This window comes from Periplaneta americana, chromosome 16 (assembly GCF_040183065.1).
Source record: "Periplaneta americana isolate PAMFEO1 chromosome 16, P.americana_PAMFEO1_priV1, whole genome shotgun sequence".
NCBI lineage: Eukaryota > Metazoa > Arthropoda > Insecta > Blattodea > Blattidae > Periplaneta > Periplaneta americana.
The window spans coordinates 11,757,898-11,780,565 of NC_091132.1; the positions used below are offsets into that span (position 1 = coordinate 11,757,898).

Consider the following 22,668-nt stretch of genomic DNA (forward strand, 5'->3'; position numbering starts at 1 on the left):
TTTAATATAGGCCTATTCATTTAGAAGCTAGCCAGTAGACTACGTAGTTGTTTGTTTTTTCATATAGTGTGTAGGCAGAGGCAGTAGGTATACAAAGGTACAGACAATTATGTTTAGCATTTGTTTATGTACTTTAATTACGCAGAAGTTTGAAATTTCCCTCAAATTGATGCACTCTTGGAACCTGTCAGCGACACCACGATACACTGTAGAACACAAAATGCTGTTCCCATAAATAATTAAAGTGCAACTGTCTTATTGTGCGTGGCTTTCTTCCATAAGCCTCATCCTTAACCATCTTCATATCCCAAAAGAAGCCATTATTATACACCTTACCTTTGAGCCTATGGGTATTTCTGGTCGGTCGCCATGTTGCTATTGCTCGAGGCTTTTATGTAATAAGTTGTAAGAGTTAGGCCCAGTTTCATCAAGCTTCGTTAAAATAACGCTAACAACATATTAACTAACACGTTGTTAAAAATTAAACATCCTGTTGGTGTAATAGTGTTTCACCAACCATTTCAAGTATTTTGGTTAGGTAACGTGAAATGTTAAGAGCAATGTAACAGGAATCAAAGAGGCAGTGTTTGTATGGAAGTTACTGAATGTTCCTATAGTTGTGGCGTAGTCATTTGTTTTAGTCGTTTGTTGTATTTTTTCATTATGGAAGAAACGCTTCCTCACGTCTTGGGTTTCTGCCATCATGGAGAATTGCTCCGAATCAACAGACATAATACGGTTCGTTCTCTCATCGCAGCTTCAATCCGTCAGAATGCTTCCTATGAGGTTTATGAGGAGGTTGGTTGCGTCTCTTCTGATGGCTTTACTAGACGGGCTGATATCATAATTGATCGGCAAAAGGATAAGGGTGTCATTCTTGATCCCACAATCCGTTTTGAGATGCATGAGCAACAGCCACAAGAGGTGTGTCGTGAAAAACAAGTCATATATGAGCCTTGTTGTCAGCATCTTGGAGCACAATACCATATTACACATTGGACAGTTTTTGGGCTCATGTTCGGTGCCCGTGGCACGATCCCACGTGAAACTTTAAATCAACTTAAACAATATAAAATGTCTGATGCAACGATTGATGCCATAGGATCTCACGTGTTAAAATCATCATTAGCTATAATTAGTAATCATTTGTACCCAACAAAATTTTTATTGTAAATGATTTCCTACGTTTTCTTATCGTAATGTTTTTTCTTTTTCTTTCCAAGTGTCACAAAATTGTTTTATTTACTTATTATTCTTTATGAATTGATTAGTAGGCCGATCTTTCGAACCCTTATTTAGGGCGGCTTTTGTTTCTACAAATTATCTAGACTAATATAATTATAATGGAAATCGAGAAAAGGAAACGTGTAAGGAGCAGTAATTTTACCTCGTATGAGAAACATAATTACTCGTATTTTAGTACATCTAGCAACTAATTATAAGAATAAACAAGCGTGGGTTTCTTTAACCCAAGATTTCAATCGCCATTTCGATGTGAAAACGAGAATGTGAAACAAACCAATGTTATGAAAGATTAAGAGAAACACTAAGAAAAATTATGCGCAAGAAACGTCTGAAAACTGGCGGTGGTACTACCTTGACTCTGAAAGTTGATGATAACCTATGGGTGCGAACATTTTTTTTCAATTATCCAGGATCAAGTAGAACCAATAAAAATGAAGATAATTGTAATGCTGAATATAATGGTAAACGTTAATATTATTTTCATAGCTTAGATAGGCCTACATATTTTCACACGTCATTAGTCATAATTACATGCAAATTGTCAAATCAGGAAGTAAAGAAATATCGTTTGAAAATGTGCAATTATGTCTGAGTATTAATACGGAATGATAATCACATAAATGCTTACATTAATAAGCACACATCTTCTCTTTGTTACGGATGCAGTGCTGATATTAATATCAACCATTTTAGTGTTTATGAACATATCTCTAAATAATTAAAAATGATTAAGTAGTGATTGCAGCTAATTCTTTTCATTGCAAATATATCTCGATATAATAATGCAGCTTCTAATATATGTTCCCTGGTAGCCATGATTCACGCTGTAAGATGCGCGTTCACTACATCGTATCGCACTCCTCGGACGAATCGCACGCAACGATATTTTAGGTAGTGTCACTAACGGCTCTATCTCATCGTCTCATCAGATTCTTTATCAGCTGTTTAATACATATGACGTACGATATTGACAGTGCTGAAAAAAGGAGTTTTGAGGTTAGGTCTATTAAATGTTAAATGTTATGTTTTATTTAACGACGCTCGCAACTGCAGAGGTTATATCAGCGTCGCCGGATGTGCCGGAATTTTGTCCCGTAGGAGTTCTTTTACATGCCTAGTAAATCTACTGACATGAGCCTGTCGCATTTAAGCACACTTAAATGCCATCGACCTGGCCCGGGATCGAACCCGCAACCTTGGGAATAGAAGGCCAGCGCTATACTAACTTGCCAACCAGATCGACTAGGTCTATTAATCATGAGTGTTAGCGAATAAGAATTTGTAATTGTTTCATGCCTCTTAATTTAAGAGGAAGAAACGAAAGAGATATTGGTTACGTAATATATACAGTAGCCCATGTAAGAAACGTCTTGATTACTGTAATGGGAACGCCTCAAATTATATAATTCTTTGCAGTTTTCTACAAGCGAAATAAGTTTTCCGTCCGCCATTTTGGCGCGACACTGAACATGACACAACCTAATAGTAACAGTTGAGCAATTAAAATTGATTTATTAAAGAAGGCCATGATCACACGCATCGGAAAAGTTGCTCACCCGAGAAACGTGGACGGATTTACCGTGAGCCGATGCGTGCGATACGATATAGTAAACTACCTTAAGAGAACGTTAAGGATTTAACTGCGATAGTATGCTATGTTAATTTAATAGTGGGTTTAACATGGTTTTAGCAATAACAGTAGTTGATGAAACATCTCTTCTGTTTGTTTACTGTTAAACTGCCTTAACGACATGTTAAATATTTAACAAAGGTTGTTGAAACCAGGCCTTAGAATTTTTGTTGAAGGCGTTTAGTTTGTAAACAATCGCTAATTTTTCTAATGATTAGTACACAATGAAATCTCTCCTTATGGATATAGAGAGTCCTGAAATACGGAAAGATTTGTATGTCCCATCAGAAATAATACAGAAGTAGGCCTAATGATAAAATCAACTCCCATTTAGGACACGGACACCTGTTTCAGTCCTGAAGCTTGCTTTACCTCTCGACTATAGAAAAAACTTCGATTTCAGAACTTCATACATTACGAAAACGAAGGATACATGTCGGAAGTGTTTACTGAAAGCAGGGATTCGTACTGATGAAAACGAAGTCGAGCTACAAGATGACGCTGAAGAAGTGCAGGAATCGAAGGATTGGAATACATGACTGTAATTGGAGCTGAAATAAGATTTTTAGGATCAAGCGTGTAATAGGATAATAAAGAAAAAAAATCATCCTGGTTTAAAAAAGAAACTCACTTGAACACACATTAAGTATGGAAAATACAAATATGACCGAGCTATGCTTTATAAACCAGTAGGGGTGTAACTCTTTGTGAGACCAATATAGTGGTGGGACGGACCACGTGGACAATATGAAGATGGTGATGAGGGTTTAGGGTCATCAGTCGATAACATTCATAATAATTTAATATAAATTTCACAAAGAAGCAAACATATGGACTTTACATTTCAAGAACAATTATAGGTCAACCAAGATTTAATTACTGTTTAAGACTAAAATGGAAAGTGCAGTCTGATCAATATTCTTGAAAGCATGCTCGCACGTGTTACATAGACTTAATTAATTTCTTGCAATAGCCTTTGTTTCGGGAGGAATCGTTGTGCCTGATGTGGTGTATAATCTTTCCTTTTTTCTCGATTGCGTCAATAACCTTCAGAGTGTCACGTTCAATCTACGTAAATGTAAAGGTACGGTCACACGTCTTTACTTTTGCTGCGCAACTTCTGTACTGCAGCTGCAAAAGTTGCGTGTCGTGTTCACACGTAAGCCAAAAGTAGCGCGCTGCACGCTACTTTTCGTGCTGCGCAACCCGAGTGCTGCAAAAGTTGCAACTGGAGGTTGCGAGTCTGTTCACACACAAGGCGCTACTTTTGCAGCCGCAGTCATGCTGCAGGATTCCATCTCCTGTTGACTCCTCAATATACATTTTGTGGTATGTTCGCATTATTAAGAAACTCATGCGAAAGCTTACTTATCTATTATTTGCTTTTCTGTCCTAACTAGTTTTCAGAAATTGGCATTATTTTTACTATAAAGCTTTTAAAAACGCCTATATACTTAAATGATAACTAACAGCATATTCACGTAGCCTAATCAATGTTGGCAACCCTCCTGTTTGAAACTACGCTCGGAAAATTAAAAAAAATGAATTATATCGTCAGCAAATATGCTCAGACTGTGTTGTGTATTTAATAACTGTTACAAATAATTTATTTTCATCACATCTGACATTAAAATATATCCAAGCAATAAAAGTATCATTGACACATTTGGGTGGTAACACTGGTCGCAACCGCAGCAAAAGTTTCAACAAAACCGATATCAAAAATGCTGCGGCTGCAACCCTGAGAACCCTGTTCATTTCACACGTCGCTACTTTTAAGCTGCGCGCAACATGAAAAAGTAGCGGGCAGCAGGTTCGGCAGCCGCTACTTTTCGGGTTGCACCGTTGTTCACACGTTGCAGTACGAGAGTTGCGCAGTTTTTTATATTGCAGCGCTGCAAAAGTAGCGCCGTGTGACCGTATCTTAACGTACCTTACCATGAATGTAGCCATCTTCATGAAAAAAGTGACAGCGTTTTATTTTGTGTAAATAAGGTTTTTAACTAGCTCCCGTTGCTAACATTCACTCCTGACTTTTCCCGTCTGTTGTGATTTTCTTTTACACCGAAGCAGTTTGACTTATTGTGCCTCTGTTATCTGCCCAGAATTAAGTAGGCCTACCGCTCTTGATGTAACCAAGTGTTATGTAGTTGCTCGTCATTAAAAGCTGAAGTAGCGCATATTTGTTGCGTGCAAGCAAATATTTCCACAAAAATTAAGTGGAATTGTTTAATTTTAAAACAAATTTATCAGAAAAAATGTATTGGTGTATCCCTCACGACAAAAAGTCAGTATCAAACATGTGAAATGATCAAACCAAGTATAGTACGCTCCCATGTATGTGAAGCAGACAGACAGAGCTACCTTCACGTTAAAAACCAGGACAAATTCTTGTAAACATAATCGATTTTCGAAAAAATTCGGGAAGGAAGTCCAAACTTAGAGCAAATTGAACATGACGATATTTACGTGACTGACGTATGCATCTCCTCTAGACCCAAGGATTGCGGATTCAAACTCGGCTGGCGTCGATGAATTTTTCAGGACTTAAAAATCCGGAGCGCAAGTCCCTCGGGAGGGACTTTAAGCCGTGTGTCCCGTATCTGAGTGTTCCGGCACGTTAGAAATATACAAACCTAAATTAGAGCCTGTGGACTAAATTTCTCCTCTCTCGCAACCTGGTAATATCATAGTTGCATACTAGATGCTGTTTGAGGCGATGAGCTTGAGCTTTTTACTTGCCCATCTGCTCTCTGTCGAATTCCTTGTAGACACTGAAACTTCCGCTAGGAGGTACCTGTGTTTCGACACTGGAACCATGGGCTGAATGAATGAATGAATGAATGAATTAATTAATTAATTAATTAATGTATAGTTATGAATTTTACTAGGCTGTTCCGCGAAATTAATTGCTATCTTCTAGCACTCTACGTGGAACCATTTTATTGTCATCTGTTAACAGCTCTACGGGAAACCATTATAAGCTTTGAGTGAAAAGAGGGATAATTTAGCACTCATTAGAGATTTTTCTGAGCTTTTCAGAGTAGCTTGAGGATTTTCAGATAAATACTGTTGCTGGTGTGTAGAGTATAATAGTAATTTGTAGATAGACACTAGATTTTTATAAACGTTTAGCGAAATATTATTAGATTTGTCTCGTAGCTGAAACAGCTGGCTTCGCGGGTTTATAAACCAACGAGGATACTACGTGGGAATATCTTGATCAAATATAGAGGAAGCAAGGCTGAATTTTGAATAAAGAACAGCCAACGTTTGATTAAAATCCATGTTACGTGAAACTTAGAATATAAAATATCACTAGATATCGGGTGTTAAGGCACGAATTAAAAAGACCAACTCTGTAATAGTAATATGCATTACAAGAGCGGTATGTTGACGTTTTCATGTTCGAGGAAAAGATTGAAAAAGCGAAACGTAGTTGAGCTTTTTTAATTTCCGAGAACATGAAAACAAACATACCGCTCGTGTATCGTACATTATTTTGTGCGAAGATCGTTTATTACATACCTGAAAGACGAATTTCTAATTAGTTGCAATGAAATCTCCATGTTGGTTTCTGTTTAATGACGCCAACTTCGGAACACCAAAATATCTTTCTTCAACATTGTTGCTATAAAATGTTTTCTGTGTTTACTATACTCCAGCAGGCCGTGATATATGTCTGTCCTTTTTTCCCCCAGTCTATAAATGCGAACTTAAAACAAACGGTAAGGTTATGTAATGATTTATTTTTCATTTTAATATTTTAACAATATTATTTATATAACATATTGCAGTAATAACATTGGCATCTGGAATCTCGTTGATTTTTTTCACGGCTTCCTTAATGTTACTTGTATCAGGAATGCAATAAGTTTCGTGGAGTAGTAGACTTTATTTAATTTTTGCAAATATTTAAAAACAATAATTAACATTGCAATTTAGGTGAAATTGCAGTGGTAAGTTCCCAATTTATAATTATTACTATGTTAAACGTCTCTAAAAATAATATGTTAAAAGCCTGAAGCAGTAAAATGAATGTCGCGCTTAAGCGGTAAGAAGAGGGAAATTGTTGTGTGTGTTACGTTGGGAATACTGAATGTGGTATTTCACACTTACCGCGTATTGGTTCTGTGCTGAAAACAAGCAAATACGCACGATCTCGCACAAAAGAATTTGAACGGAACTTCATGTCAAATATGTAATAAATAATGCATTTAATATTGGCTATATAATATGTAACTAATTAAACACTTATTAATACCTACCTCTTTTTAACAAAAATAGCACATTATGGTACATGCTACCCGTTACAGTTTGCGGCATTATGCATAGAGACCTATCCAGAATACGCATTGATTTATATTTAACAGATGAGAGTTTTAATAAAAAATGTAAAAGAAATGCTTATAATATATGAAAAGTGTTAATTGAAAATCTTTATGTTATAAATATTTGTCTATGCCTGTGAGATAAAAGTTTCTTATCCCACTCATTTTGCATGAGATAAGAACTTCATTACGTCACTACATATTCTTCAGTACCGCTCTCTCTTTTTTAATACTGAATAATAGCAATAAATATCAAACGTCAAAATTTACTAGAACTCACCTTACAAGAATAGAAGTTCCTCTCCTTACCTTGCGTTAAAATCTCCTGGAAATAAATAACGCAACTTCTAGAACATGCTCTAAAATGTGGAGGTGCATAAAACTGAAAAGGAAGGAACAAGTGAATCCACTTTTTGTAGTTTACCGTTTAGTACTCTCACTGACGAGCTGTGTCTGGAAATGGATGATTCACATCTGATAGGTAAAAAAAATTTTTTTGTTATTTTCTTGTGGCTTCTATACTTGGAGAAAAAGAGTTCTAATACCTAAGTTGAAAGATTACAAAATAAATTAACAATGCAAATGACATTTCTGAAAAACAGACAAAAATTGATGATATAAAACTTAGGTTGCTTCATCTTTTGTGATTAGTGCATATTTACTTTCAGATACTCAAAACTTTAATTAGTATAAAATAGGTATTTTCCTACACATCCGATGTCTAGTAACAACAGTAGTGTCACCTGATATTTTCTATCTTGCGCCTTATTGAGATTAGGGGAAGACGGGGCATATTGAACATGTGAAATATTTTGTTAGCCTTTCGTAGAAAGAGACCTGGTTAGAGGGTGCTGAATTGCGACCAGTTTCACAAATAATTTTTATTACAATACAATACGTATTTTTCAAGTTTTGTGTTATCAAACTTGGGATTTTTCCCATTAGAATATATTTTTATGAAGAAAACAATCTTTGTATAGTGTCAGTAGGAAATACCTTGAGATCTAACGAGCGGTGGAGTTCCCAGCGAGGGGATCAGAGCTTTGTTCAAATGTTTACAGTTCAGCATTGGATCTGTAATTAAATTTACAAATGGCGAAATATGCAAATTAATGATTGGAAATTTTTTCACTTCATTGTTTAACTTCAAACAAGAACCAACGACGTTTTTAGAATAGCGCCAGTGAAAATGTGTAATGTTAAGTAAGTAAATGAAGTTCATGGAAAAATAAATTCATATACCCTAAATTTCGTTGAAAACTTGCACATATACGGATAAATTTGTAGAGTTGACAACACTGTTGAACAGTTGTTCTCCAACACTACAAAAACTGTTCACTTATTGGAAAACTAACGATCTTGATTGTAAAAAAAATGATAGCGAGTATGAAAATTCAGGTGCAAAAAGAATGAAATAAGCTCTATTTTATGTCATATAGGCATTTTAGACACTGTAGAGGCTTCCAATAGATATATTTTATGTAAAATATGAACCTAATTTACAATTCTTCATTTTTCCTGTAAAATAATGATTTATTGTTCGAAATCTGTTAGCTACTTTTTGAAGTAATTCAATTTAAAAAAAATATGATTGTGTTTGATTACAATGTTTGTTTTGAATTATTGAGTGTACATTGAAATTTACTGAATTTTACTCTTTTTTTTGTTGTTGTTAAGTTTACCGAATTTGCCTCTGTGCGCGAATGAACTTCGGCAGTTGAATCACTTTACAATAATCTTTCTGAATACATCTCGAATTTAAGTTTTATTTGAGAACCATTGCAATAGGCATTAATTGTGTGAAATATGAGTACATTTACCCGTCAGATATTTGCCCTGTCTTCCCCTATACAAGTATACATTTCCTAGCAATATGGGATACCATAAAAGCATAAATGCTTCAGGCGACAAGGTACAGTACACATTGTTGGGTTGTGACACGAACTGAAAACAGAAACAACTGAAACAATAGACATATCAGTGAACAAGTAATAATTACTTGACAAGCTGCTTGACAACTTTTATAAATTAATTGTGTATTGTGTAAGGTTTCTAGACAGACACACCGTATTTTGCCAGCTTTGTGCTATTATGAATATTATCGTGTTTTTTTTTAATGGATAACAATGAATGCACTTGTTATAAACATTTAAGTAAATATGACATCTTACATACTCAATTTTCGATAAGGTCAAATGGGGTAAGTGGCACTGGGGTTACTATAAGACCATTTACACCCATCCCATCCATCCATCCGCCCATCTTTCTATCCATCCGTTTACTGGAACATGTTTACGACAAGGGATAGGCACCTTCTGCTCATCTGTTTGTCTGTGCTTCTGTATATGGCTTGATGTAGCCTTACGAGTTTTTGGGACTTAGAAAATTCGTAATGAAAAGTATAAAGTAATTATTCTGTATGTAATAATAAATTTCTCTCAGGAAAGTATTTTTTACCTCGATACTTCGTCATCTCATTCTGTCAATTATTCTACGTAATGAAAAATCGCAGATGAAATCTTTGGATTTGTTTGAGATTAACTTACCATTGCATGGGTTTGATTTGAAATAAATACCTATAATTTTTTCACAAAATTGTTACATTTCATGTACAGCGTTCGCTGATAAGTTCGGCATGCAGTAGTTTAGGAAAAATCGCTGTACATAGATGTCTAAAAGCACTTTTCCACCATCAAGAATGGTGAAAGTGCGTATTTGTGCGAAAATTTCCAAAATCAAGTCTGTGATAAGAAAATCAAAGACAAGACAAGAGATTCACAAACGGAATTACACTACAATTGTGTTTATTTATGTATAGATTACACTTCTCTCAAATGGCGGTCAAAATGTAGCCTACAGACAGTCTTTTAAAATAATAATGAAATCATCAGGACCGAGGTAATGGCAGAAACTTGAAATTTGGTACACTAGTGCATCTTAACATTATGAACATACCAATTTCGAAACGAATCAATCTAAAACTGTACAAGCAAAGAATGTTTTTCTTTAACGCGAAAAGTTTTTCTACAAATGTATCTTCTCTCTGAAAATTGAAGATTTTGCACTGAATTTTTTTGTTATGGTTTCCCAACGATTCAATTAAGATCCATGAATTGTATTAGGTCATACATTAAAAAAAGACTTAAGTTTGAAAAACAAAAATAAAAGTGTCAAAATTTTGTGCATTTTTTTACATTGAAATTATTATAATTTTTTAAACCCACAAAAATCTTTCTGTTTTAGTGTTAACCACAGTTTAGTTTCCAGTCACAAATAATTGTTGTTCTAGGACAGTATGTGTGGGAGAAAATACAGTGGATTGTAAAAGACGAACAGTTACAAAAAAATTAAAGCCGATAATATGATTTTAAAGTTTTGATATCTATACCGTTTAAATTGTGCAAATATTTAAAATGGCTACAAAAGCTGCTGATTGTATGGACGAAAATTATTGAAACTTCGTGTACATATTAAATAGACATCAGGTATTAATATTAGGCCCTAAAGAAAAAAATGAAATTGAAGAAATTTCACTTCATTTCTCGCTTAAAGAACTTCTCAATACAATTTCTCTCTCTAAAAAAAAATAAAAATAAAATAAAATAACTGTTCTTATTTTGGAGCATTACTCTGAAGCACAATCTTTGTATTTCACTTACCCCATTCGACCTTAGGTCTTACAACATAAGATATACTTATATGCTATTTACGTGCACTGTTTTGGAGGTATAAATCATTATATCGAAAGATATAATTGATTTGCAATTACACAACGTAGATAAAAAAGTATTTTTCGCCCTGCATTGCATCAAATATTACTTTGCTCTTAATTCAGGTGTAGTGAAACTCTTACAAAGCGATCATGTTTAGTTCATTAAAAAATCTGTCTTTAAGGGAAGTGATATTCAATAAATGTTTGTATTTTAATAACCTTTCACTCGTCAACATTTCTGCTTTCGCAGAATATTTTGTCATGTGCAGCCATTCCTTACACAAAAATTGTCAACACGAATCTTTGCAGCAATTTGAAACACTTTTCCGTTGGCATCAGTTACCGACTTTTTTTGTTTTTTGTTTTTTTTTTGCACACTTTTAAAACATTCTTATAAGTTGCCAACATTTCCTTATTGTTTATCTTCATTTCTCGATTTAATTTTTACTTTCCGTTCCTTAAACTTTTATTCCATGGCTTCAAAATTGAACTCACTTGAGTTTGTCGAACACGCTTGGATTTCCTACCGGTTGTCTTTCTTACATTTCCTTGTCACTTTTTAAAATTTCTTCCGGACAATCCTTGCGACTCGAAACACTTCACTTTTCTCTGCAGCACACGACTTTATATGATAAATGTCTTAATGTGGGAGTAGTAGCTTGATACAATCACTCCAGGTGGTCGTAAAACCCCGAGAACAATCAGGTATGGTGTAGCGAAATACCGGAAGTTCGTATGTAAAGATATAATCGGCGGGACGTTGGCGTAGTTCTTTGCTTACATATTGTGAGGTTCACAATGTCGTGGGACAATGCGAGTGGGATGTGATTTATAGGTCATTAGTGTAATCCTTTACTCACATAAAATGAGGTTGATAATTTCGCAGTACAGCACTTTGTCAAGATTAAAATTTGAGTGATAGGTCATTAATATAACAATTTGCTTGTGGGTGACCCTGCTGCAAAGCACTTGATTAAAAAAAAAAAAGGAATTCCTTTAGATTTTATGATTATAACAATTTAAAATTACTTTTTTTCTACCAGGAACGAAACTCTCATAATCGAAGCGGTTCAGCAGTCAAAATCCGTAAAAGGGTGGTGATTACGATCAGGACCAGGTTTCTTTTGGTGAAAAATTTTCGAATGTTTCGGGAAAAATTAATACAATATCGACTTATTGTCAAAAATGTGACAGTAATTTCATGATTATTTCTATTTCACCATATAATGGCATACACTAATGTACAAGCTGTAGCCACCGGCGTGGCTCAGTCGGTTAAGGCGCTTGCCTGCCGGTCTGAAGTTGCGCTTGGGCGCTGGTTCGATCCTCGCTTGGGCTGATTATCTGGTTGGGTTTTTCCGAGGTTTTCCTCAACCGTAAGGTGAATGCCAGGTAATCTATGGCGAATCCTCGGCCTCATCTCGCCAAATACCATCTCTCTATCACCAATCTCATCGACGCTAAATAACACAGTAGTTGATACAGCGTCATTAAGTAACCAACCAAAAAAAATGTACAAGGTGTAATCAACACATTTCCGAACTGCACTTGTATTTATTGTACCGATAAACATACATGCGCGTGTTACTGAAGATCATTGCTTCATGCCTGTTGAGTTAAACTATCAGACAGCATCAGATTGTCTTTAAGAACTGAGCTTATACACGTGATTTTGTGCAATCATGTCAAGGACCTATTGCGATTTTTCCTGGAATCTCGCCACATACGCCTTATGGCTAGTCTTCTACTCTGTCTTTCAAGTGATGCATTTAGTGTAGATTCCAGGCGTTTCCATGGTTCTATGTAACTTCTCCATTTCATATGTCGTCCACACCTGTGGAGTAACGGTCAGCGCGTCTGGCGGTGAAACCAGGTGGCCCGGGTTCGAATCCCGGTCGGGGCAAGTTACCTGGTTGAGGTTTTTTCCGGGGTTTTCCCTCAACCCAATACGAGTAAATGCTAGGTAACTTTCGGTGCTGGATCCTGGACTCATTTCACCGGCATTATCACCTTCATTTCATTCAGACGCTAAATAACCTAGATGTTGATACAGCGTCGTAAAATAACCCAGTAAAATAAAAAAATGACATTTCATATGCCCTATGTGTTGCCTACATTCAAAGCAGTCCGGAAACTTACTGATTGCCCCTTGTACAATCTTAAAATCTTAATTAGAATAATGTTATACACAACATTCATGACGAAATAAAGCTGTTAGTAATAATAATAATAATAATAATAATAATAATAATAATAATAATTGTACTCTTGGTGAATCAGCCTTATTGTTAACTCAGTTTTATATAAAAAAAAACCAGTCATCAGTGGTCCTGTTGTAGGCCATTAAAGAGAATAGCATAATTCCGAAACAATAATTTGTCTCCCTACTCTTTTGAAAATAACATCTTCAAAAGTAATATAGGTATTCTATTTCTTTAGAATAATTTGTAAGACGTTCTTTTTCGTTTTTATCGCGGAAATGAAGATTTTTCGCAGAAACAGCTTAGTGTATGGTAAAATCTGAATATCGATTGTGTTGACCAGCAAAATTTTGAAATTTATAGGAGAGCGAAAAAAAAAAAATTAATGTTTTGATAGCGAACAGTTGTCTGAGAAATGGCTATTTAAATATCTTCTTGTGAAGTATGTATCCGTGCCAGAACATAAGATGTGTTGGCAGAAGATTCGGAGAGACTTTTTTTATAGGATAAAGTGAAATCTCATTCGTTCATCTTTTTTTGACATACCAGGTTGCTGTTCAATATCATCGATATACTTCTAAGTGCATCTGTCACATTTCGTTTCGGTAATAATAACAAAAAAAACCTGGCCCTGATGATGATGATGATGATGATGATGATGATGATGATGATGATGAAACTTAAGACAGGATTAATTGTTGGTCAACTTCTTCGTAAGACTCCAACGTTACATTACATGTATACAAAGTGTTTAACATGAACATAGGTCCATTTAACATAATTTTTTATTTGCAAAACTTTATACGTTGTACTGTGAACCAGGCTTGTAACTTGTTCGTGTCTTAATACAAACAGTGGGGCGTGCACTAAGGAGAGTTGGGTTCTGCTGTGATTTGAAATGCCGGGATATGTTTATGACAAGTCAGATCTGGTGGTATCAGCTGTCGATGAGTAGGCCTAATATCATTTGTATAGTAATCTTAAAATGTAAAATGTCCCTTTAGAGACAAGGCGAAGTATGTATTATCAACATGACAGTTCCTCCCTTCCCTCACTGTTTTTTCTTTTTAGTAGTAGCCCAAACAATATTCAAGTGACAAGTTATTTGTCCGTATTCTGAACGCTGCTGCTCTTATCAGCCGTGCTGAGCTACGAAATGCTACGCGCGCGATTCACAAATGCCAAATGCGTTGAAGTGAAAGGAGGAATATTTGAAAATTTTGTTTCAGACTGATATATGCTTATTTTATGTTTGACACATTATTTTTAATAATCTTTCTTGTCTATATTTAATTGATTCTCTTCAATTCTGCTGACACCTGCTCATTATTTCTTAGGACACGAACAGTTGTAGCTTTGAAATATTTTGTGGTGAATGAAGACTTTTTTGCTGTTGGATTAACCTAGAATGCTTGTTATCTACATGGTAGACAAGCTAGAAATTAATTTTTAAATTTCAAAGTTTTATTATCATTATTACATTCCCAAGAAACTAGTTCGATTAATTAAAATGTGTCTCAGTGAAACATACAGCAGAGTCCGTATAGGTCAGTTTCTATCTGATGCTTTTCCAATTCACTGCGGGCTAAAGCAGAGAGATGCACTATCACCTTTACTTTTTAACTTCGCTTTAGAATATGCCATTAGGAAAGTTCAGGATAACAGGCAGGGTTTGGAATTGAACGGGTTACATCAGCTTCTTGTCTATGCGGATGACGTGAATATGTTAGGAGAAAATCCACAAACGATTAGGGAAAACACGGAAATTTTACTTGAAGCAAGTAAAGCGATCGGTTTGGGAGTAAATCCCGAAAAGACGAAGTATATGATTATGTCTCGTGACCAGAATATTGTACGAAATGGAAATATAAAAATTGGAGATTTATCCTTCGAAGAGGTGGAAAAATTCAAATATCTTGGAGGAACAGTAACAAATATAAATGACACTCAGGAGGAAATTAAACGCAGAATAAATATGGGAAATGCGTGTTATTATTCGGTTGAGAAGCTCTTATCATCCAGTCTGCTGTCCAAAAATCTGAAAGTTAGAATTTATAAAACAGTTATATTACCGGTTCTTCAGTATGGTTGTGAAACTTGGACTCTCACTCTGAGAGAGGAACATAGGTTAAGGGTGTTTGAGAATAAGGTGCTTAGGAAAATATTTGGGGCCAAGCGGGATGAAGTTACAGGAGAATGGAGAAAGTTACACAACGCAGAACTGCACGCATTGTATTCTTCACCTGACATAATTAGGAACATTAAATCCAGACGTTTGAGATGGGCAGGGCATGTAGCACGTATGGGCGAATCCAGAAATGCATATAGAGTGTTAGTTGGGAGACCGGAGGGAAAAAGACATTTTGGGAGGCCGAGACGTAGGTGGGAGGATAATATTGAAATGGATTTGAGGGAGGTGGGATATGATGATAAAGACTGGATTAATCTTGCACAGGATAGGGACCGATGGCGGGCTTATGTGAGGGCGGCAATGAACCTCCTGGTTCCTTAAAAGCCATTTGTAAGTAAGTATTATCATTATTACATCACTGTACATTTATTGGTGCACTTTATTAATTTTATATAGTTCTGAAGGTAATTCAATTTGAACCACTTGTTGTCAGAGGACACTAAATTAAAACCATACAATATAATTTTAATATGTCCATTATTTTAATAATAGGGCTCAAATGAATATTCGACGTTTAAAATAATGACTTTCTCTCTTCTAGAAAAATGGATACAAATTAGATTTTTTTAAGATATTTTAAAATAACTGCGTCATTTAGACTGTCACATATGTATTAATACGCCCAAAATTTTCATAAACTCAAGATAAATAATTCCTGAAAAAAGTGTACCAACGGAATGAATCTAAAAATATTTTTAAATAAAAAAAATGATTACTAGTTTACATTGCAGTGGATAATAACGATTCTAGGTTCATTCAATAGCAAAACGTTCCCTTATTGAGCTAAAAAATTTTCAAAAAGCTAGTATTATTAGGACCAAATCTATAGTAATCTGATTTCAGGCGTTTTTTTTCTTATTTTTCATATACCATAACAACCGTCTTCCCTTAAATATTGATCATCGGACCTATGTTTATATGACAATTTCTACCTATAAAACTGATTCCTGAAGTGCAGGTCATGCTACATGAAACACTCTATACAGGGCGTAAACGATATAAACTGCCAACAAATACTAGCGATAAAGCATAAATAACTGAAGAAAAAGTCAAATAATGTTTGTCTGTAACTGTTAAGGTTTGCTCAGGAAAAATGTTTTTTTTTGGTCTTTTTTAAAATGAGAATAGACATTTACTTTGCCCGATACGTACTGAAGCAGTCGTTTGTTACTGTATTGTTTTTACCAGTGGCGGCCGCTGAGGCATTCTGGTGGTGGTGCCAAAAATGAAAAAAGGTTTTACGCAAATTACCCAAGTGAAACTGATAATCGCAGCTCACGTTTACATTATGTTAAATAAAACACATTAATTGAACCAGCTATTTTACCAGGTGTGCAGTTAATAATGCATCTAGTAACAGTTACAATAACATTTCCGAAACTAATAACGAAATTTACAGATACAGATAATCAAAACTTTCGCAGTATTGTTAGTCAAATACAAATAACTTTTATAACTAATAAAATTACTGGCAAAAACACACGAGATAAACAGTGATATAGATAATAAACGAACACGTTTGCATTTTATTTAACAGGCCGATGAATCCAAGGCAGCGGCCTGAATAACACATGTTCATGTCCTGCATAGATCTCATGTAGCCTATCGTTAACAAAAGCATAAATACTATTCCAACAGTGTAGCGATATTTAGTTGCCGAAAAATAAAACAAATATTACACAACATTAACAAACAGAGTTACATAATATGAAAAAAATATTTATCTTTCTAAAAAGAACCATGACTATCTCTGCATTCAATATAGTTAAACGGATAATACTTTACACATTCAAATCCAAGTTATGTGCATTAGTTTTGAATTGGCAACATTACATTAACATTTGGCGCGGAACTTTAACTTGTGTTTTCGTGCAAGTCTGCGGTTGATGGTTCCCTTCCTAACGTCTCCAACAACCCTGCCATCTAGCGAAATTTCTGCATTACTGTGCTCTAGCGGGCGGAATATTAACTACTGAGTCAAACTGAATTCGGCTCATAGTCTGCCATAAGAAACGTATATAAACTAGAATCAGTAGCCTTTTGTACAGTGAAGCAGTGCCACACAGAAGTGGCTCCAAAGTTCGGAAAAACGCTGCAAGAGTGCGTCCCGATCTGTGCGCGCGCTCGTTCAGATGAAATACGAATAAAAATGTAGAAATAAACTATTACAACTGCTTTTTAGGATATTATTTTTGTTTATTTCATTGACGGTGCCATGGCACACTGGCACTACTCCAAAAGCCGCCCCTGGTTTTTACTATATGTTGGGCGCAAGGTCACTGGTAGTGGCATTCACTTTCAGTTTAAACGTAAACGAATAAATTAAACCACTATCAGTCTTAAAAACATAGTATTTTGCAAATTAAAATTAAATACTAATAAATAATTAAATTTCACTAGACATTTTGTTCAGTAGACGATCTGTACTGTCTATATAATTTTGGCAGTTTATAGAGTTTACACCCTGTATAGTGTCTTCCACTTTTCTTGCTTCTCTGGTCCCGTATATTTACCCTCATCACAGAATATTGTCGGTGGGTCTTCTGACAGAGTACAACATAGTTAACACAAGTGACACAAACTAGATTAGTATAATCCGTTACAGTTAACAGAGGTGACACTAAGTTGATTTTGAGCACACTGTTCAGAGAGGAGCAGAGCGAAGTCTGCATTTGCAGGGATAGCAGTTCGGATCTTCTCTTCGCCCCGCACTCTTCTTTAGTATAACCAAGGGAAACTTGTGGAAACAGTAAGTAAACGTCCTCCATTTACAATCAATACTGTTATAAATTAGTTATATACAAAAATGAACTTTGGCTTGACACTTTCAGCGAGTTCCAACTTCTACGCATTTCCCTTAAATTTTAACGTACAGGTATGTGTGTTTTTTTTGTAGACGCTGAATAATTTTTTTCCAATATTACGAGTTTGGTTATAGTACATTATGCAACGAGCATATAATGATAGTAATTAAGACGCAAGTATGTTTGTTTATGAAACGAGCGCAAGCGAGTTTCATAATTTTCATACGAGCGTCTTAATTACCATTATAGGCGAGTTTCATACGAGTTTTTATGCTCGACCAATTTTCTAACTTGCAATTATTCAGTATTATTCATTTTATTTGCATCTAACTGAAGAGCGGAACTGACCTTGTGCAATACCTCGTAAATTGTGAGATGTGCGCAGACGCGAAAATATTGATTTTTTCCGAGGAACAATAATGTCATTGACCTTGATGTAATGTAACATGAACTAATTTTGATATAACCTGGAAATTGATTTAGAATTGAAAAACGAGATGACAAATTGAATTTATTTGAATATTATTTACAATTAACGCTAATTATTATAGTAACAGAACATAACCTTCTGCGACAGTATTGGATTTCCAACCTCCGTGACGTTTCCCTCGTTGTCTTTCGATTGCATATCCGAGAATAATCGAAAACCTGAACTTTAATGAATAGGTGTACTTTAATGACATGCATTAAAGGACTGCTACCAGGTGTATAATTACTACATTTCGGCATGGTCGAGCATAAACTAATTTAGAGTAGTCTTACGGAACTCCATCTTATATCGGTACTTTATATAGGGTGTTCCAAAAAATGTTACCACAGAAATGGGGAATTTGTACATCTTTTCTATGTACATTTTTTTGCAACTGATTGAAATAGCAACGAGTTTGAATTTGGAACAACGAAGGAGGTCGCTGCATGGGTGGAAGTCTTCCAGTCACCCACAACGGTATGGAGAAGGTATAAAGCATATTTTAATTGTAACCCTCCTTCAAGGTTTTTTCCTTGACAGATAACTTCTGCATCACCTGCAAATGATATCCAAATACTTGTTTAAGATTATCCACATAGTTTCTCGTGGAATGCTACAGTCTGCGCCGTGCCGCATGCTTGATTTCTTAGGGCTGTGTAAGAACGATTTCATTCTCAGTGGACCGGCCACTGTTCCCTTCGCAATCATTAGTAAGAGAGATAGTTCTGATAAACTTGCTGTAAGTGCGGTAAACTGTCAACCTTGGAGGAAGGTTACAGTTGAAATGTGCTTAACATCTGCATACCACTGTAGGTGACTGAAGACGCTCCAAATTTAATCTAGTTGCTGTTTCAATCAGCTGAAACAAAATTTACACAGTTATATACAATAATATATGTTGATTCTGTATATACAGGGTGTTTAAATAAAAGTATGGCGTATTTGCACACCAGGTAGTACTGATTAAAACTTGAAAAGAAGTTCCCAAGAATATCTGACCGGAAAGAAATCCATTTTGAGATATGGACCAAGTTCTATTATGGCCTGTTATCCTCATCTGTTTGTAGAGTAGTCATTCACTGTAGGAGGGTAAAAGAATATTACAAATAGAGAATGAACTGTTCAGAAGTATCATTCCTTTATTTGGGTAGTATTATGAAGCTAAAAATGTGCTGTGTTGTGAAATTCCTTAGTTGCTGTGCACATTTTTTTTTTTTTTTTTTTAATTTTCAACTAAAACTTACATTATTCTTACGCACTTATCACAACAATTGGCCCAAATCATACGACTTCTAGGAACTTGATTCTTTACAATTCAATTTTGCATCCTAATTTACAGTCTTTTAAAGAATTTACAAGAGTGGCGTGATTTGTAAAAATTGCTGTGATAAGTGCGTAAGAAGTATATAATTTTGTAGTTAAAAATCGAAAAAAAAATTCCTGATATTCGTTTACCCTTAAAAATAAAGAAAAAACTTATTTTACAAACAACTTGAAATTAGTGCAACTCTGAAAATATTGAGAATACGACCCATGTTTATATGACATTTTTTGTTCAGAGTGTCTTCGAAAATAAGCTCCGTAAGTGGCAGTAACTTCTCGTGAATCACCCTGTATATAATATATATATATGTATATATACAGTAGAACCCCGATTATCCGTCACCCTATTAACCGATTGCTGGATTATCCGACTAACTTTCTCTTGTTGTTTTTTTTTTTTTTTTGCTACAGACATATATATAGTCTGTCTTCTTCATATGTACTATTATACGTTATATTAGTACCAGTACATATTTTTTCTAGAGTATGTTATTACAAACCTTGACACTTACATTGTATGATCTGCTGTTAAGAGTTGCCGTACTGTAGAATTTCTATATAAAATATATTCCATGAGTATTAAAAGAAAAGTGTTGTGTTAAGTACCGAAAAAAAAAAACGGAAATAATTGAGTGGTTCGGGGAAAGAGAAACCGTGAATCATCTCGCATCAGAGTACGAGATTGGTGTTACAACTGTGCGCGATTTCACAAAAACCAACAGTAAAGTGTATAAAGTATGTAAATCTACAACACGAGACCTGTTATTCCTATGTTTCCGCTGACAGCCAATACAAGGAATTTCCTTGCCCCTTAAAAACCCGTCGTTGACAACCAGATTGAATGAGTGAAGTTTTGATTCACTACCTAGCGTGTTAAACACAAGAACACGGAGGAAATTAAGAAATGCAAGTATTATTGACTTAATTTACGAAAATATTTCATGGTATGGATTATTCGATTTTTTCGCTTGACCGTTCAGTCCACCCCCTTCATTACCACGGATAATAGAGGTTCTACTGTACTTACACACAAAGTCGTGTAATGGTTGGTCTTTCATTGTGCTGATTGTGACTATAAGCGAGTATTTCTGTGCGTCATTGAACTGACTGGATAGCAGCCTAGATTATATATGTAACAGATATGTTGGGGTTATAGGCTTTGAGGTTAACAACTTTTGTCATGTAGGGCTCTGAGTTCTGCAGTCACAACTGGCCTACGTCTATGTTCATGATACAACGGAGTGGGCTATGGAAATTCAGCTCTCCTTGGCAACGGTTTTGTTGTGAATTGTTTTGTATCTTTTCTTACGAGAAATAAAAACTGTTCTTGAGTTTCATTTACTCAGTATATTGTATTCTAGCTACAATATTGGTGACCCCGACGTGATATGAACACGCACGAAGATACAAAACAATTCACAACAAAACCGTTGCCAAGGAGAGCTGAATTTCCATAGCCCACTCCGTTGTATCATGAACATAGACGTAGGCCAGTTGTGACTGCAGAACTCAGAGCCCTACAGTCAGGTTTACTACGCTGCCATCTAGTTGTTACATAAGGAGTCACGTCATAATACCCATTTGAATTGCATTAGCGACTGTGCTGCCATCTTGTGTTCGTTTACGGCGGATGGGTGGCGATCCTGGCGGTTGTTCTCTTCAAAGTGCTGCCGATTTTAACGTAGTGAGGAGTTATCTGTTACATATATGATCTAGGATAGCAGCAACAGGACTTGGCATTCTCTTCGTCAGTAAATAAACCTTGGTCGACCTACGCTTATGTATAAATAACGTAATGTCTTGCATCTCCGACACTCACTTCGCCGCGTTACAAACGCTCGTCCGTTCACGTGTGGACACGCACTCCGCGGCTCACAGGTCCGTGCTATAGTCGTCTTTTCTCCGCCGGTGGTGGTAGTGCCCCCGAGTGCTCTTCCTCTGCAGCAGCTCCTGCGCCTGCGGGTTGCCGTTGCTCGCCGTCGTGGGGCAGGAGTGCATGCGGTAGATGGTGGTGTTGCACCTCAGCAGGTTGCCGGAAGTGTAGTACTGCGACATCCGGTGGTGGCTGTGTTGCGAGCGCTCGCTGCTCTCCGAGTCGCCGTCCGCCAGACGCAGGCAGCAGCAGTGGCACAGCGTGGAGTGCATCCTGGGGATCGCCATCTGCAACCAGTGTCATGAGCGTGCTTACCAATGGCGGCTCGTGGGTATTGAATTAAGGGGGGGCTGCATTAAGAAACAAACCAAGCAACTTACTTTATTTTTTATATTATTTTTTATATATATATTTGATGTCAACATTTACAACCATGTAATGTGGACCTCACAACTTACTTTATTTAAAGATTAGTTCCATGCGCCTTATCTTTAAGTTGTGTTTAAATGAGACAGGCTCATGTTAGTAGATTTACTGGCATTTAAAAGAATCCTGAGGACAAAATTCCGTCACACCGGCGACGCTGATATAACCCCTGCTGTTGCGAGTGTCGTTAAATAAACCATAATTTAATTTTTTATATGCAGATTTGAGCCTTAGAAATATCTAACTGGCGATGTTGTAGTTGATTGTATAATATATATACATGATACATCAATAAATGAAAAAAAAAAACTGAGCCAGAAATTGAATTCAGGATCTTCAAGAGTACGCACCAGAGCGCTTGCCTCATTTATTGTGATGTCAGATGTTTCAGATTCCATTATGGTTTGAAAACATTCTAGCAATGGCTCCTTCTTCTCATGAACAACATTTACTGTTCTTATTT

General features: G+C 35.8%; 1 protein-coding gene across 1 annotated transcript in view; it reads right to left on the minus strand.

Annotated features, from left to right (window-relative positions):
* Positions 1–9,222: 9,222 nt before the first annotated feature.
* The window catches only part of LOC138691064 (melanocortin receptor 5-like), a 318,829-nt gene continuing 305,383 nt past the window's right edge, over positions 9,223–22,668 (minus strand). Inside the window, exon 4 of the mRNA XM_069812739.1 lies at positions 9,223–22,066. Coding sequence (XP_069668840.1) covers positions 21,779–22,066 — 288 coding nt within the window. The 3' untranslated portion in view covers positions 9,223–21,778. The remainder of the gene's footprint in view (positions 22,067–22,668) is intronic.